At 37.7% G+C, this 17,500-nt stretch overlaps 1 protein-coding gene across 3 annotated transcripts in view; it reads right to left on the reverse strand.

Moving 5' to 3' along the window:
• Positions 1-17,500, reverse strand: part of LOC133568029 (noelin-3-like) — a 37,075-nt gene that overhangs the window by 657 nt on the left and 18,918 nt on the right. The window contains exons 3-8 of one of the 3 annotated variants that reach the window (XM_061919721.1): positions 17,070-17,173; positions 14,838-14,981; positions 3,065-3,220; positions 2,751-2,970; positions 273-379; positions 1-206 (exon numbers count right to left, since the gene is read on the reverse strand). The exon at positions 1-206 is cut by the window's left edge and continues 657 nt beyond it. In XM_061919721.1, coding sequence (XP_061775705.1) covers positions 1-206; positions 273-379; positions 2,751-2,970; positions 3,065-3,220; positions 14,838-14,981; positions 17,070-17,138 — 902 coding nt within the window. In that variant the 5' untranslated portion in view covers positions 17,139-17,173. Of the gene's footprint in view, positions 213-272; positions 380-2,750; positions 2,971-3,064; positions 3,221-14,837; positions 14,982-17,069; positions 17,174-17,500 lie in introns of all 3 variants that reach the window. The other 2 variants (XM_061919720.1, XM_061919722.1) reach the window with 2 other exon arrangements.

Consider the following 17,500-nt stretch of genomic DNA (forward strand, 5'->3'; position numbering starts at 1 on the left):
ACGCGGCCCGTCTCCAAGCTGTAGCGCACGATGATGTTGCTTTGCATCTTGTTGTAGTACAGAGAGCCGTTGTAGACCACGTGATTGGTCCCGGCCCATTTGAAAGGCAAGGTGTAGGTCCTGGACTCCGCCCCCGAAATGAAGTCGCCCATGGATTTGTACTCTTTGACGATCTTGTTGTTGGTGTAGCCGTCCATGTACCACACCTGTCGCTGAAGCGCGGGGAAGTCAGACTTTCTTGAAAGGCAACCAGCGCCTCGCTCGGGACTTACCTTGCGGTTTTTGAAAGACGCCTGCGGGTCGGTCATCCATGCCCCGAACCTGGTACCGGATGTCTTCACTGTGAGCGGGCCGGTGATCTTCATCAGCTTGCCACACGCTACGAACACACAAATAAAAAACGCACTAATTATAGTTTCTTAGGCCGATCCACGAAGAGGCGATTGAGGCACACTGATCATCCCAGTCATGGGATCGGATCGGAGGGGCCGATATTTGCCTTTTTCACCTGTTTGGCGATTGGCTGATGAACAAACGAGCCCAGCCTATATTTACCAAATCTGTGCTAAAGATTCCTCAGTTAAATTCCACCACTGCCATCACCAATAAGACTCAGCAGTGGCTACAACCTGGACTCCAACCTGCTGCTGACCTTCTACTGCTCATCCATCGATAGCCTGCTGACATAACAGCGTGGTACAGCAGCTGCACCGTTGCAGACAAGGAGAGGCTCCAGAGGCAGCAAAGCGGACCATCGGCTGCCCATTCCCCTCCCTGAAAGACATTTCCACCCAGAGCTACCAACATGATCAAGGACAGATCCCACCCTGGCTTCGACCTGTTTGACCTGCTGCCCTGCTATATGGTCATCAGCTCGAAGACAAACACACAAATGAAAAACGCACTAACTATAGAGTCTTAGGCCGATCCATGAAGAGGATATTGAGGCACACTGATCATACAGCACAAGTAGAGATGTCCTAATCCCAGTCATGGGATCGGATCAGAGGGGCCGATATTTGCCTTTTTCACCTGTTTGGCGATTGGCTGATGAGCAAACGAGCCCAGCCTATGTTTACCAAGTCTGTGCTAAAGATTCCTCAGTTAATTTCCACTACTGCCATCACCAAGAAGGCTCAGCAGCGGCTACAACCTGGACGCCAACCTGCTGCTGACCTTCTACCGCCCATCCATCCAGAGCCTGCTGACATACTGCATCACAGCGTGGTACGGCAGCTGCATCGTTGCAGACAAGGAGAGGCTCCAGAGAGTGGTAAAGGCAGCAAAGCGGACCATCGGCTGCCCATTCCCCTCCCTGAAAGACATTTCCACCCAGAGCTACCAACATTATCAAGGACAGATCCCACCCTGTTTGACCTGTTTGACCTGCTGCCCTGCTACAGGGTCATGAGGTCTAAGACAAACAGACTCAAGAAGCCCAGATCCCAAAAAAAGTTGCTACCTCAGTAGAAGCATTTAAGTCCCATCTTAAAATTCATTTCTATACTCCAGCCTTTAAATAGAGCCCGTTTTTAGACCAGTTGATCTGCCGTTTCTTTTCTGCTTTGCCCCCGTCTCCTTCGTGGAGAGGGGGCACAGGTTCGGTGACCATGGATGAAGTGCTGGCTGTCCAAAGTCAGGACCCGGGGTGGACCGCTCGCTTGTGCATCGGTTGGGGACATCTCTGCCCTGCTGACCTGTCTCCGCTCGGGATGGTCTCCTGCTGGCCCCACTATGGACTGGACTCTCACTATTATGTTAGATCCACTATGTACTGGACTCTCACACTACTATGTTAGATCCACTATGGACTGGACTCACACTATTATGTTGGATCCACTATGGACTGGACTCTCACACTATTATGTTAGATCCACTATGGGCTGGACTCTCACACTATTATGTTAGATCCACTATGGACTGGACTCTCACACTATTATGTTAGATCCACTATGGACTGGTCTCTCACTATTATGTTAGATCCACTATGGACTGGACTCTCACACTACTATGTTAGATCCACTATGGACTGGACTCTCACACTATTATGTTAGATCCATTATGGACTGGACTCTCACAATATTATGTTAGATCCACTATGGACTGGACTCTCACACTATTATGTTAGATCCACTATGGACTGGACTCTCACACTATTATGTTGGATCCACTATGGACTGGACTCTCACACTATTATGTTAGATCCATTATGGACTGGACTCTCACAATATTATGTTAGATCCACTATGGACTGGACTCTCACACTATATGTTAGATCCACTATGGACTGGACTCTCACAATATTATGTTAGACCCACTATGGACTGGACTCTCACTATTATGTTAGATCCACTATGGACTAGACTCTCACAATATTATGTTAGATCCACTATGGACTGGACTCTCACTATTATGTTAGATCCACTATGGACTGGACTCTCACTATTATGTTAGATCCACTATGGACTGGACTCTCACTATTTTGTTAGATCCACTATGGACTGGACTCTCACTATTACGTTATATCCACTATGGACTGGACTTTCACACTATTATGTTAGATCCACTATGGGCTGGACTCTCACACTATTATGTTAGATCCACTATGGACTGGACTCTCTTGTGGAGGTCATAGAAAAATACATCCGGAGGTTGCCCACAGCCACAGCTGTTAATGCCAATATTATAATATAATGCAGTTATTTGCTTTCAGAGCAGACAAGCAGGATCTGGATTCGAGGCCGACTCACTGAGTTTACTCATACAACTCCGCAGCCGGGTCTCCAGACTGAGGACCCTCTGGTGCAGTTCCTCGTAGTCGAACGTTCCCATCTCCTCCTGGACCTCCAGCAAGACCCCGGACAGATTCCGGATCTCGTCCTTGAACTGGGAGATGAGCCTGGCGTCCGTCTTGTACTGCTCCAGCACGGGGATCAGCGGCCGGAGGGAGTCCATCTTGTCCTTCAGCTCCTGAAAAGCACAACCGAGAACACCCGAGGAGTATTCCGGAATGTTCCACCGACACCAGAGCGGGAAAGATTAAGGCGTTTTTTTTTGTTTTGACCTGGAAGTTTTTGTTGGCCAGCGTCTTCCGATCAGAGTCTATTTGTCTGAACTTGGAGCGCAGTCCTTTGAGCTGACTCTCCAGCCTCATGATGTACTGGAAGTCTCTCTGAGTGCGCAGGTTCAAGACCTGGATGGATTGCGACATGTTCTGGACCTTTGTGGGCGTGGAGGTTAGAATTCATCAAGTCAACATTTTCATCTCTAACTTGATTCTTTTCGGACTAATTATCTGATAAGAAAAATCACCCGGTAGTGTTGTGGTTTTGGGATTTGTTCACCATTTGATCGTGGACCATTTTAAAAGACCACGGACCCATGACACCTTTTCTCAACTGTCTGTGTGACCTCAAGTCTTGGTCAGCCCAGAATTTTTAAATAATAAATGAGGGAAAAACTGAAAATCTTTAAAACGGTTCTGCGGCTGCTGTTTAGCGTCTTCATTTAATACATTGGTGCCAAACTCTGGCCCACCGTGGCCCATGGCAAAGGACTCAGGAGTCCTTTGCCATGGGCCTGCGGACCCTATTGAAACTGCTGTGTTTTATTATTATTCCGCACCTACGCGCTGTAATTTGACCCCCTTAACATGCTTCAAAACTCACCAAATTTGACACACACGTCGGTATAGCAAACCTTCCCAACATATTAAGCAACCAATCCCCCAAAATGAAAATTGCGCTTTAGCGCCCCCTAGGAAAAAAAATTACAGACAAAACTGCATGTAACTTCTGTTAGGAATGTCATAGCGACATGAAACAAAAACTCCTATGTAGGTCTGACTTAGACCCAATTTTCATACACTCACTTCTTTCAGCAAAAATCTACAGGAAGTTGGCAAAAACCCCTTCGAAATAAAATTTTCGCAAAAAAATGCAATTTTTGCCTCTTTGCGCTGTAATTTGACCCCTTTAAAATGCTTCAAAAGTCACCAAACTTGGCGCACACATAAGGACTGGCAAATATTGCGATCTGATGAAAAAAAAAACCAAACACCAAAACTCAAAATTGCGCTCTAGCGCTATTTTTGAATAAAACACTGAAAAAACACCTCCTAGGAAGAAAACACAGACAAAATTGCTTGTAACTTCCGGTAAGAATGTCGGAGAGACATGAAACAAAAACCTCTATGTAGGTCTCGCTTAGACCTACATTTCATAGATTGACAACCCCCAACAAAAATCAACAGGAAGTTTGCAATCCCCCCTTCAAAACAAAAGTTGTGTAAAAACCGGGCACCTTTCTTCAAACATTATCTCCTCTGATTGCGTTTGTTGTTTTGGCTTCAAACTCGCACAGGAGAGGGATTGAACCCTTCTGACTAAAAGTATAGAACAGAGTTTTGATAAGTTCTCAGGTTTTGATTTTACGCGCCTTCAAAGAACCCCTGTGCAAAGTCTCCTAGAAAATGTCATTTTTGCCTCTTTGAGCTGTTATTTGACCCCCTTAAAATGCTTCTAAACTCACCAAACTTGACACACACATCAGGTCTGGCAAAAATTGCGATCTGATGAAAAAACCTAACCTCAAAACTCAAAATTGCGCTCTACCGCCCCCCTAGGAATACAACACGGACAAACTGCTCCTAGGAAGAAAACACAGACAAAACGGCTTGTAACTTCCGGTAGGAATGTCAGAGACATGAAACAAAAAAACACTATGTAGGTCTCACTTAGACCTACATTTTAATAAGCAACATACTTCAGCAAAAATCAACAGGAAGTTAAAAATTACCCCTTCAAAATAAAAGTTTTGTAAACACCCGTCACCTTTTTTCAAAAGTTATCTCCTCTGAGCGCGTTTGTCATTTCGGCTTCAAACTCGCACAGGAGAGAGAGTGAACCCTCCCGAAAATCAACCATTCTCCTGAATTTCTACCAAATTTCACCCGGGCAACAATAATGGGGCGTGCTTCTAAGTCACTGCCTTTAGCGTTCCCTACAACCTGTCATCACGTCCGCTTTCCCTCCATACAAACAGCGTTCCGGCCCAGTCACATTAATATTTGCTGGCTTTTACACACGCACAAGTGAATGCAAGCCATACTTGGTCAACAGCCATACAGGTAACTCCGAGGGTGGCCGTATTAAAAACAACTTTAACACTGTTACAAACATGCGCCACACTGTGAACCCACACCAAACAAGATCGACAAACACATTTCAGGAGAACATCCGCACCGTAACACAACATAAACACAATGGAACCAACACCCGGAAAACCTTGCTGCACTAACTCCAGATATCTGGCTTGGGCACATCACAGATGTCTGATTTGAAGCAATCAAATAAGCTGGGTTTTCGGCGTAAATGAATGGTCGGTAGTTAAATTGTTGAATAGTTGATTAGCTGAATTGTAGAATAGTCAAATTAGTGGTGGGTTGATTAGCCTATTTGAATAGTCGAATAGTCGGTAGTTAAATTGTAGAATAGTTGATTAGTGGATAGTTGTTTAGCTGAATTGTAGAATAGTCAATTAGTGGTGGGTTGATTAGCCTATTTGAATAGTCGAATAGTCGGTAGTTAAATTGTAGAATAGTTGATTAGTGGATAGTTGTTTAGCTGAATTGTAGAATAGTCAATTAGTGGTAGGTTGATTAGCCTATTTGAATAGTTGAATAGTCGGTAGTTAAATTGTAGAATAGTTGATTAGTGGATAGTTGATTAGCTGAATTGTAGAATAGTCAATTAGTGGATAGTTGTTTAGCTGAATTGTAGAATAGTCAATCAGTGGATAGTTTAGCTGAATTATAGAATAGTCAATTAGTGGTGGGTTGATTATCCTATTTGAATAGTCAGTAGTTAAATTGTAGAATAGTTGATTAGTGGATAGTTTAGCTGAATTGTAGAATAGTCAATTAGTGGTGGGTTGATTAGCCGGTTTGAATAGTCGAATAGTCGGTAATTAAATTGTGGAATAGTTGATTAGTGGATAGTTGTTTAGCTGAATTGTAGAATAGTCAATTAGTGGATAGTTGTTTAGCTGAATTGTAGAATAGTCAATTAGTGGTGGGTTGATTAGCCTATTTGAATAGTCGAATAGTCGGTAGTTAAATTGTAGAATAGTTGATTAGTGGATAGTTGTTTAGCTGAATTGTAGAATAGTCAATTAGTGGTGGGTTGATTAGCCTATTTGAATAGTCGAATAGTCGGTAGTTAAATTGTAGAATAGTTGATTAGTGGATAGTTGTTTAGCTGAATTGTAGAATAGTCAATTAGTGGTAGGTTGATTAGCCTATTTGAATAGTTGAATAGTCGGTAGTTAAATTGTAGAATAGTTGATTAGTGGATAGTTGATTAGCTGAATTGTAGAATAGTCAATTAGTGGATAGTTGTTTAGCTGAATTGTAGAATAGTCAATCAGTGGATAGTTTAGCTGAATTGTAGAATAGTCAATTAGTGGTGGGTTGATTATCCTATTTGAATAGTCAGTAGTTAAATTGTAGAATAGTTGATTAGTGGATAGTTTAGCTGAATTGTAGAATAGTCAATTAGTGGTGGGTTGATTAGCCGGTTTGAATAGTCGAATAGTCGGTAATTAAATTGTGGAATAGTTGATTAGTGGATAGTTGTTTAGCTGAATTGTAGAATAGTCAATTAGTGGATAGTTGTTTAGCTGAATTGTAGAATAGTCAATTAGTGGTGGGTTGATTAGCCTATTTGAATAGTCGAATAGTCGGTAGTTAAATTGTAGAATAGTTGATTAGTGGATAGTTGTTTAGCTGAATTGTAGAAGAGTCAATTAGTGGATAGTTGTTTAGCTGAATTGTAGAATAGTCAATTAGTGGATAGTTGTTTAGCTGAATTGTAGAATAGTTGATTAGTGGATAGTTTAGCTGAATTGTAGAATAGTCAATTAGTGGTGGGTTGATTAGCCTATTTGAATAGTCGAATAGTCGGTAGTTAAATTGTAGAATAGTTGATTAGTGGATAGTTGTTTAGCTGAATTGTAGAATAGTCAATTAGTGGTGGGTTGATTAGCCTATTTGAATAGTCGAATAGTCGGTAGTTAAATTGTAGAATAGTTGATTAGTGGATAGTTGATTAGCTGAATTGTAGAATAGTCAATTAGTGGATAGTTGTTTAGCTGAATTGTAGAATAGTCAAATAGTGGATAGTTTAGCTGAATTGTAGAATAGTCAATTAGTGGTGGGTTGATTAGCCTATTTGAATAGTCGAATAGTCGGAGGTTAAAATGTAGAATAGTTGATTAGTGGATAGTTTAGCTGAATTGTAGAATAGTCAATTAGTGGTGGGTTGATTAGCCGATTTGAATAGTCGAATAGTCGGTAGTTAAATTGTAGAATAGTGGATTAGTGGATAGTTGATTAGCTGAATTGTAGAATAGTCCATTAGTGGTGGGTTGATTAGCCTATTTGAATAGTCGAATAGTCGGTAGTTAAATTGTAGAATAGTTGATTAGTAGATAGTTGTTTAGCTGAATTGTAGAATAGTCAATTAGTGGTGGGTTGATTAGCCTATTTGAATAGTTGAATAGTCGGTAGTTAAATTGTAGTATAGTTGATTAGTGGATAGTTGTTTAGTTGAATTGTAGAATAGTCAATTAGTGGATAGTTGTTTAGCTGAATTGTAGAATAGCCTATTTGAATAGTCGAATAGTCGGTAGTTAAATTGCAGAATAGTTGATTAGTGGATAGTTGATTAGCTGAATTGTAGAATAGTCAATTAGTGGTGGGTTGATTAACCTATTTGAATAGTCGAATAGTCGGTAGTTAAATTGTAGAATAGTTGATTAGTGGATAGTTGTTTAGCTGAATTGTAGAATAGTCAATTAGTGGTGGGTTGATTAGCCTCTTTGAATAGTCGAATAGTCTGTAGTTAAATTGTAGAATAGTTGATTAGTGGATAGTTGATTAGCTGAATTGTAGAATAGTCAATTAGTGGATAGTTGTTTAGCTGAATTGTAGAATAGTCAATTAGTGGATAGTTTAGCTGAATTGTAGAATAGTCAATTAGTGGTGGGTTGATTAGCCTATTTGAATAGTCGAATAGTCGGTAGTTAAATTGTAGAATAGTTAATTAGTGGATAGTTTAGCTGAATTGTAGAATAGTCAATTAGTGGTGGGTTGATTAGCCTATTTGAATAGGCGAATAGTCGGTAGTTAAATTGTAGAATAGTTGATTAGTGGATAGTTGATTAGCTGAATTGTAGAATAGTCAATTAGTGGATAGTTGTTTAGCTGAATTGTAGAATAGTCAATTAGTGGATAGTTGTTTAGCTGAATTGTAGAATAGTCAATTAGTGGTGGGTTGATTAGCCTATTTGAATAGTCGAATAGTCGGTAGTTAAATTGTAGAATAGTTGATTAGTGGATAGTTGATTAGCTGAATTGTAGAAGAGTCAATTAGTGGATAGTTGTTTAGCTGAATTGTAGAATAGTCAATTAGTGGATAGTTGTTTAGCTGAATTGTAGAATAGTCAATTAGTGGATAGTTGATTAGCTGAATTGTGGAATAGTCAATTAGTGGTGGGTTGATTAGCCTATTTGAATAGTCGAATAGTCGGTAGTTAAATTGTAGAATAGTTGATTGGTGGATAGTTGTTTAGCTGAATTGTAAAAGAGTCAATTAGTGGATAGTTGTTTAGCTGAATTGTACAATAGTCAATTAGTGGATAGTTGTTTAGCTGAATTGTAGAATAGTTGATTAGTGGATAGTTTAGCTGAATTGTAGAATAGTCAATTAGTGGTGGGTTGATTAGCCTATTTGAATAGTCGGTACTTAAATTGTAGAATAGTTGATTAGTGGATAGTTGTTTAGCTGAATTGTAGAATAGTCAATTAGTGGTGGGTTGATTAGCCTATGTCTTTGGAAGTGGGAGGAAGCCGGAGTACCCGGAGGGAACCCACGCATTCACGGGGAGGACATGATAGGTTGATTGGCAACACTAAAATTGACCCTAGTGTGTGAATGTTGTCTGTCTGTCTGTGTTGGCCCTGCGATGAGGTGGCGACTTGTCCAGGGTGTACCCCGCCTTCCGCCCGATTGTAGCTGAGATAGGCGCCAGCGCCCCCCGTGACCCCGAAAGGGAATAAGCGGTAGAAAATGGATGGATGGATGATTAGCCTATTTGAATAGTCGAATAGACGGTAGTTAAATTGTAGAATAGTTGATTAGTGGATAGTTGTTTAGCTGAATTGTAGAATAGTCAATTAGTGGTGGGTTGATTAGCCTATTTGAATAGTCGAATAGTCGGTAGTTAAATTGTAGAATAGTTGATTAGTGGATAGTTGATTAGCTGAATTGTAGAATAGTCAATTAGTGGATAGTTGTTTAGCTAAATTGTAGAATAGTCAATTAGTGGATAGTTTAGCTGAATTGTAGAATAGTCAACTAGTGGTGGGTTGATTAGCCTATTTGAATAGTCGAATAGTCGGAGGTTAAAATGTAGAATAGTTGATTAGTGGATAGTTTAGCTGAATTGTAGAATAGTCAATTAGTGGTGGGTTGATTAGCCGATTTGAATAGTCGAATAGTCGGTAGTTAAATTGTAGAATAGTGGATTAGTGGATAGTTGATTAGCTGAATTGTAGAATAGTCGATTAGTGGTGGGTTGATTAGCCTATTTGAATAGTCGAATAGTCGGTAGTTAAATTGTAGAATAGTTGATTAGTGGATAGTTGATTAGCTGAATTGTAGAATAGTCAATTAGTGGTGGGTTGATTAGCCTATTTGAATAGTCGAATAGTCGGTAGTTAAATTGTAGTATAGTTGATTAGTGGATAGTTGTTTAGCTGAATTGTAGAATAGTCAATTAGTGGATAGTTGTTTAGCTGAATTGTAGAATAGTCAATTAGTGGATAGTTGATTAGTTGAATTGTAGAATAGTCAACTAGTGGTGGGTTGATTAGCCTATTTGAATAGTCGAATAGTCGGTAGTTAAATTGTAGAATAGTTGATTAGTGGATAGTTGTTTAGCTGAATTGTAGAATAGTCAATTAGTGGTGGGTTGATTAGCCTATTTGAATAGTCGGTAGTTAAATTGTAGAATAGTTGATTAGTAGATAGTTGTTTAGCTGAATTGTAGAATAGTCAATTAGTGGTGGGTTGATTAGCCGATTTGAATAGTCGAATAGTCGGTAGTTAAATTGTAGAATAGTGGATTAGTGGATAGTTGATTAGCTGAATTGTAGAATAGTCGATTAGTGGTGGGTTGATTAGCCTATTTGAATAGTCGAATAGTCGGTAGTTAAATTGTAGAATAGTTGATTAGTGGATAGTTGATTAGCTGAATTGTAGAATAGTCAATTAGTGGTGGGTTGATTAGCCTATTTGAATAGTCGAATAGTCGGTAGTTAAATTGTAGTATAGTTGATTAGTGGATAGTTGTTTAGCTGAATTGTAGAATAGTCAATTAGTGGATAGTTGTTTAGCTGAATTGTAGAATAGTCAATTAGTGGATAGTTGATTAGTTGAATTGTAGAATAGTCAACTAGTGGTGGGTTGATTAGCCTATTTGAATAGTCGAATAGTCGGTAGTTAAATTGTAGAATAGTTGATTAGTGGATAGTTGTTTAGCTGAATTGTAGAATAGTCAATTAGTGGTGGGTTGATTAGCCTATTTGAATACTCGAATAGTCGGTAGTTAAATTGTAGAATAGTGCATTAGTGGATAGTTGATTAGCTGAATTGTAGAATAGTCGATTAGTGGTGGGTTGATTAGCCTATTTGAATAGTCGAATAGTCGGTAGTTAAATTGTAGAATAGTTGATTAGTGGATAGTTGATTAGCTGAATTGTAGAATAGTCAATTAGTGGATAGTTGTTTAGCTGATTTGTAGAATAGTCAATTAGTGGATAGTTTAGCTGAATTGTAGAATAGTCAATTAGTGGTGGGTTGATTATCCTATTTGAAAAGTCGGTAGTTAAATTGTAGAATAGTTGATTAGTGGATAGTTTAGCTGAATTGTAGAATAGTCAATTAGTGGTGGGTTGATTAGCCGATTTGAATAGTCGAATAGTCGGTAGTTAAATTGTAGAATAGTTGATTAGTGGATAGTTGTTTAGCTGAATTGTAGAATAGTCAATTAGTGGATAGTTGTTTAGCTGAATTGTAGAATAGTCAATTAGTGGATAGTTGATTAGCTGAATTGTAGAATAGTCAACTAGTGGTGGGTTGATTAGCCTATTTGAATAGTCGGTAGTTAAATTGTAGAATAGTTGATTAGTGGATAGTTGTTTAGCTGAATTGTAGAATAGCCTATTTGAATAGTCGAATAGTCGGTAGTTAAATTGCAGAATAGTTGATTAGTGGATAGTTGATTAGCTGAATTGTAGAATAGTCAATTAGTGGTGGGTTGATTAGCCTATTTGAATAGTCGAATAGTCGGTAGTTAAATTGTAGAATAGTTGATTAGTGGATAGTTGATTAGCTTAATTGTAGAATAGTCAATTAGTGGATAGTTTAGCTGAATTGTAGTATAGTCAATTAGTGGTGGGTTGATTACCCTATTTGAATAGTCGAATAGTCGGTAGTTAAATTGTAGAATAGGTGATATGTGGATAGTTGATTAGCTGAATTGTAGAATAGTCAATTAGTGGTGGGTTGATTAGCCTATTTGAATAGTCGAATAGTCGGTAGTTAAATTGTAGAATAGTTGATTAGTGGATAGTTGATTAGCTGAATTGTAGAATAGTCGATTAGTGGTGGGTTGATTAGCTGATTAGAATAGTCGGTAGTTAAATTGTAGAATAGTTGATTAGTGGAAAGTTGATTAGCTGAATTGTAGAATAGTTGATTAGTGGTGGGTTGATTAGCCGATTAGAATAGTCAGTAGTTAAATTGTAGAATAGTTGATTAGTGGATAGTTGATTAGCTGAATTGTAGAATAGTCGATTAGTGGTGGGTTGATTAGCTGATTAGAATAGTCGGTAGTTAAATTGTAGAATAGTTGATTAGTGGAAAGTTGATTAGCTGAATTGTAGAATAGTTGATTAGTGGTGGGTTGATTAGCCGATTAGAATAGTCAGTAGTTAAATTGTAGAATAGTTGATTAGTGGATAGTTGATTAGCTGAATTGTAGAATAGTCGATTAGTGGTGGGTTGATTAGCTGATTAGAATAGTCGGTAGTTAAATTGTAGAATAGTTGATTAGTGGATAGTTGATTAGCTGAATTGTAGAATAGTCAATTAGTGGTGGGTTGATTAGCCGATTAGAATAGTCGGTAGTTAAATTGTAGAATAGTTGATTAGTGGATAGTTGATTAGCTGAATTGTAGAATAGTCGATTAGTGGTGGGTTGATTAGCCGATTAGAATAGTCAGTAGTTAAATTGTAGAATAGTTGATTAGTGGATAGTTGATTAGCTGAATTGTAGAATAGTCAATTAGTGGTGGGTTGATTAGCTGATTAGAATAGTCGGTAGTTAAATTGTAGAATAGTTGATTAGTGGATAGTTGATTAGCTAAATTGTAGAATAGTCGATTAGTGGTGGGTTGATTAGCTGATTAGAATAGCCGGTAGTTAAATTGTAGAATAGTTGATTAGTGGATAGTTGATTAGCTGAATTGTAGAATAGTCGATTAGTGGTGGGTTGATTAGCCGATTAGAATAGTCAGTAGTTAAATTGTAGAATAGTTGATTAGTGGATAGTTGATTAGCTGAATTGTAGAATAGTCAATTAGTGGTGGGTTGATTAGCCGATTAGAATAGTCGGTAGTTAAATTGTAGAATAGTTGATTAGTGGATAGTTGATTAGCCGATTAGAATAGCCGATTAGTTGGATAGTAAAATAGGCGATTAGCAACTGTCAAGTTCTTCAGGTTTTTCGCAGCTGTGCCCAAACTTGAAAGGACCAGTGGGACTCAAGAAGGACACAAAGGGGAAGAGGATTGAGTTGTCCCCTTTGTGTCCTTCTTGATATTGTGAAAGTTTGGGCACAGCTGCGAAAAACCTGAAGAACTTGACAGTTGCTGCTCCGTCTTTTGACTTGACGGTGAGATTGTTAAGTCATGCCTGAAAGTCGGTGGGCTGCGGTGAACGCCAGTGTCTCTGAGGGAAGCCAAGATCACAGCTGCCTTTTTGAGCTGCGGGATGAGGTCGCATAATCCACTGATGTCTCCGGTAAGAGCCGACTTAATATCACAATTTTCCCATTCAAAAACTTGCTTGTTGACGTAACCCAGGGGTGTCAAACTCAAATACAAAGTGGGCCAAAATTTTAAACGGAACAAAGCCGCGGGCTAAAGTTGAACAAATTAACCTTTTAATAGGGACCCAAACAAGTTTTGCATTAAATATTGAACAAGCAAGGCTTATATAACTTTAGTGACATGCAAAATCCAGTTTCAAATAATAATAATAATAATTTAAAAAATATCAATGGCATATCAAATAAAATCGAAATAAAAATGTTATGCCTTTTTCCTATTTGCAATCTTCTGAGATAAATATAAAAAAAATTTCCACAGGCTAGTAATACATTTGAAAATAAAATAATAATGAATGAACCAAACATTCAAGCCTTGAAGTAGCATGAGAAAATGCATTAATAAAATGTTAATTATTGGTCAGTTTGCTGGAAGTTTCCCGGAAGAGTTAGTGCTGCAAGGGGTTCTGGGTATTTGTTCTGTTGTGTTAGGGTCCTGAAATGTGTTTGTCATTCTTGTTTGGTGTGTGTTCACGGTGTGGTGCATATTTGTAACAGCGCTAAAGTTGTTTATACGGCCACCCTCAGTTTGACCTGTATGGCTGTTGACCAAGTATGTCTTGCATTCATTTGTGCGTGTGTGTAAAAGCCACAAATATTATGTGACACGCTATTAGTATGGAGTAAAAGCGGACGTGACGACAGGTTGTAGAGAACGCTAAAGGCAGTGCCTTAAATGCACGCCCCCAATGTAGGTGGAAATTCGGGAGAATGGTTGCCCCGGGAGATTTTCGGGAAGGGGCACTGAACTTCGGGAGTCTACCGGGAAAATTAGGAGGGTTGGCAAGTATGAGTATTAGCGGTGAATGCGGTGTTACAGCGGCACCGACGCTGTATAACACCGGCGGGCCAGCTCTAATGCTAAATACATATTGCCTCAAGGGCCAAATTAAAGATTTGGCCCGCGGGCGAGAGTTTGACACCTATGACGTAGAGAATCATGTTCGCTTGACCGCTCTGTGTTAAAGCTTCACAACAAAGAAACACCGGCTGTGTTTCGGTGCTAAAGGCAGCTGCAATCCACTGCTTTCCACCAGCAGCATTCTTCTTTGACGTCTCCATTATTAATTGAACAAATTGCAAAAAATTCAGCAAAACAGATGTCCAAATTACTGTGTAATTATGCCATGAAAAGAGACGACTTTTAGCCGTGTGTGGTGCTGGGCTAATATGCCCGCTACAACCTGAGACGTTGGGACGTTTTCAACCAGAAACTCCATAGGAAATTTTAAATTGTAATTTAGTAAACTAAAAAGGCCGTATTGGCATGTGTTGCAATGTTAATATTTCATCATTGATATATAAACTATCAGACTGTGTGGTCGCGAGTAGTGGGTTTTAGTAGGACTTTAACCGGCCGCAGCTCAGTATGACAACCCTGCAGCTGCACAAGCCAGTTAGCATGCTTTTATTCTGAAAGCCTCCTTCCTTACCGGTGTTGCTTTCCAATCATGTCTTCTAGGAACGAAAACATTTGTGAGAACGGAGGATAACTCGGAGTGATACACACGTGCAGGCTTCCGGTTTATGTGTGTGTGTGCGTGCGTGCGTGCGTGTGTGTGTGTGTGTGTGTGTGTGTGTGTGTGTGTGTGTGTGTGTGCACATGCCTTCTCCAGGAGCTGGCGTAGTTGTCGTCCTTTAGCGTCTCTGGAGCACAGAGTCTGTCCCGGCGCCACCACCGTGCACATGCAGCGGCCGTCTGCATCCTGAGCCGAGCTGTACACCTGCCAGCCCTCCTTTGGCCTGATGGTCTACACGCACGCACGCACGCACACACACACACACACACACACACACACACACACACACACACACGCATACACACATTACTACATGATGTTAAATACATGTCCAAAAAAATAAAAATGTCCTGCAATAATATGATGTTAATATTACAAAATAAAATAATAATATAGTGGATATTTTTCACCTTGTCAGGCGTAGACAGAAAGTAGAAATACATTGATATACATTTAATGGATAATATTTTTATACACTTATTATTATCAGTGTATAAAGTAAAATTAAAATCCATATATAGTGGTGATACCACGTGATTAAAGACAGATAAGATATCACCACTTTGAGGCCATGGATGTAAATCACTATGGACATGTATAAAATGGAGAAGATAACTGCCTTTATTAATTATAAATTGGAGAAATTTACTTCATACTGGGAACACTTTGTCAATTATGTCACGTCCCATAAGCATAACTTTAATTTTTGGAATTAGTGGTTGTACCGCTTTAAAAAATAATAATAATATATATATGTATATATATATATACACATTCCTTTATTTTATTTATGTTTATTATTAATGATGTATTTTTTTTTGTATACAAAACAATACTGATTTTTTTTTTGTCATAATTAAAGAATGAACAGCAATAATATGAAATTAATAACATGTATAAGGGTTGACACGTAGTGATTGTGGACAAAAGTAGGTACCCCTGCAAAACTATTAAAATATAACATACATATATATATATATATATATATATATACATACATATATACATATATATGTATACATATATACATACACATACATATATACATACACATACATATATACGTATACATACATATATACGTATACATACATATATACATACACATACATATATACATACACATACATATATACGTATACATACATATATACATACACATACATATATACATACACATACATATATACACATACATACATACATACATACATATATATATATATATACATACATATATACATACATATATACATACATATATATATATATATATATACACACATACATACATACATACACATACATACATACATACATACATACATACATATATATATATATATATATAATGATGTATTTTTTTTGTATACAAAACAATAATACTGATTTTTTTTAAAGTCATAATTAAAGAATGAACAGCAATAATATGAAATTAATAACATGTTTAAGGGTTGACACGTAGTGATTGTGGACAATATATATGTATGTATACATATATATGTATGTATATATATATATATATGTTATATTTTAATAGTTTTGCAGGGGTACCTACTTTTGTCCACAATCCCTACGTGTCAACCCTTAAACATGTTATTAATTTCATATTATTGCTTAAACATGTTATTAATTTCATATTATTGTATACAAAAAAAATACATCATTATATATATATATATATATATATATATATATATATATACATATGTATGTATATATGTGTATGTATATATATGTATATGTATACATATATATATATATATATATATATATATATATATATATATATATATATATATATATATATATATATATATATATATATATATATATATATATATATGTATGTATGTATGTATGTATGTATGTGTATATATATATATATATATATATATATATATATATATATATATATATATATATGTGTGTATATATATATATATATATATATATATATGTATGTATATATATGTATATGTATATATATGTGTGTGTGAGTGTATGTCTTTATATTACTTTATTTTATTTCTGATTATTACTATTAATAATGTATTGTTTCTTTTATTTAATTGATGTATTTGCAAATATTTTGTTTTTCTGCTGTTTGGTTAGGGTTAGGATGTAAACCCAAACATATTTTTGAAATTTAGGGCAGACAACAGACATATGATGTATGTAAATATGATGTAATGGCCGCCAATAAAAATAAAAATAAAATAAATAAATCACGACTAATAATGAACTCATACATGAAAAAAAACAAAAAAACATCCATTCATCTAGTAGCTGTGATGTCCGAGTGGTCCGTGAACTCACCACAGACGGCCAGCAACCAAACAGCAGCAGAACCAGAAGAGGCTTCAGCACCACGGACAGCGTCCACATCCCGACTGGAACTTCAAATAAATCTACAAGTCAAACTAAAATAAAATAAAAAAAAATTTAATATTAAAAATTACTTTCTATTCGTTCGTCTCCTCGTGCCGCGTGAAGCCTGCAGGGGGCGTGGTCGAAGGACGATGAAACATGAAGAAATACATCTTCAAAAACACGTCACGTCCTCCTGACACTGCATTGTTATCTACGTCAGGAGTCTTGCTGCTTTGAGTTCTGGTTCTGTCTGGGTTCTGCGTGCCTGGGACTCACAGAGGAGTCAAAGGCAGCTGCTCCTGTTGACGCCGACACATGCGCGTGCACAGCGTCCACAGACTTTTTTTTTTACGTGCGTGCCAGCCAGCCGGCGTGAA

The sequence above is a fragment of the Nerophis ophidion genome, linkage group LG14 (genome assembly GCF_033978795.1).
Source record: "Nerophis ophidion isolate RoL-2023_Sa linkage group LG14, RoL_Noph_v1.0, whole genome shotgun sequence".
NCBI lineage: Eukaryota > Metazoa > Chordata > Actinopteri > Syngnathiformes > Syngnathidae > Nerophis > Nerophis ophidion.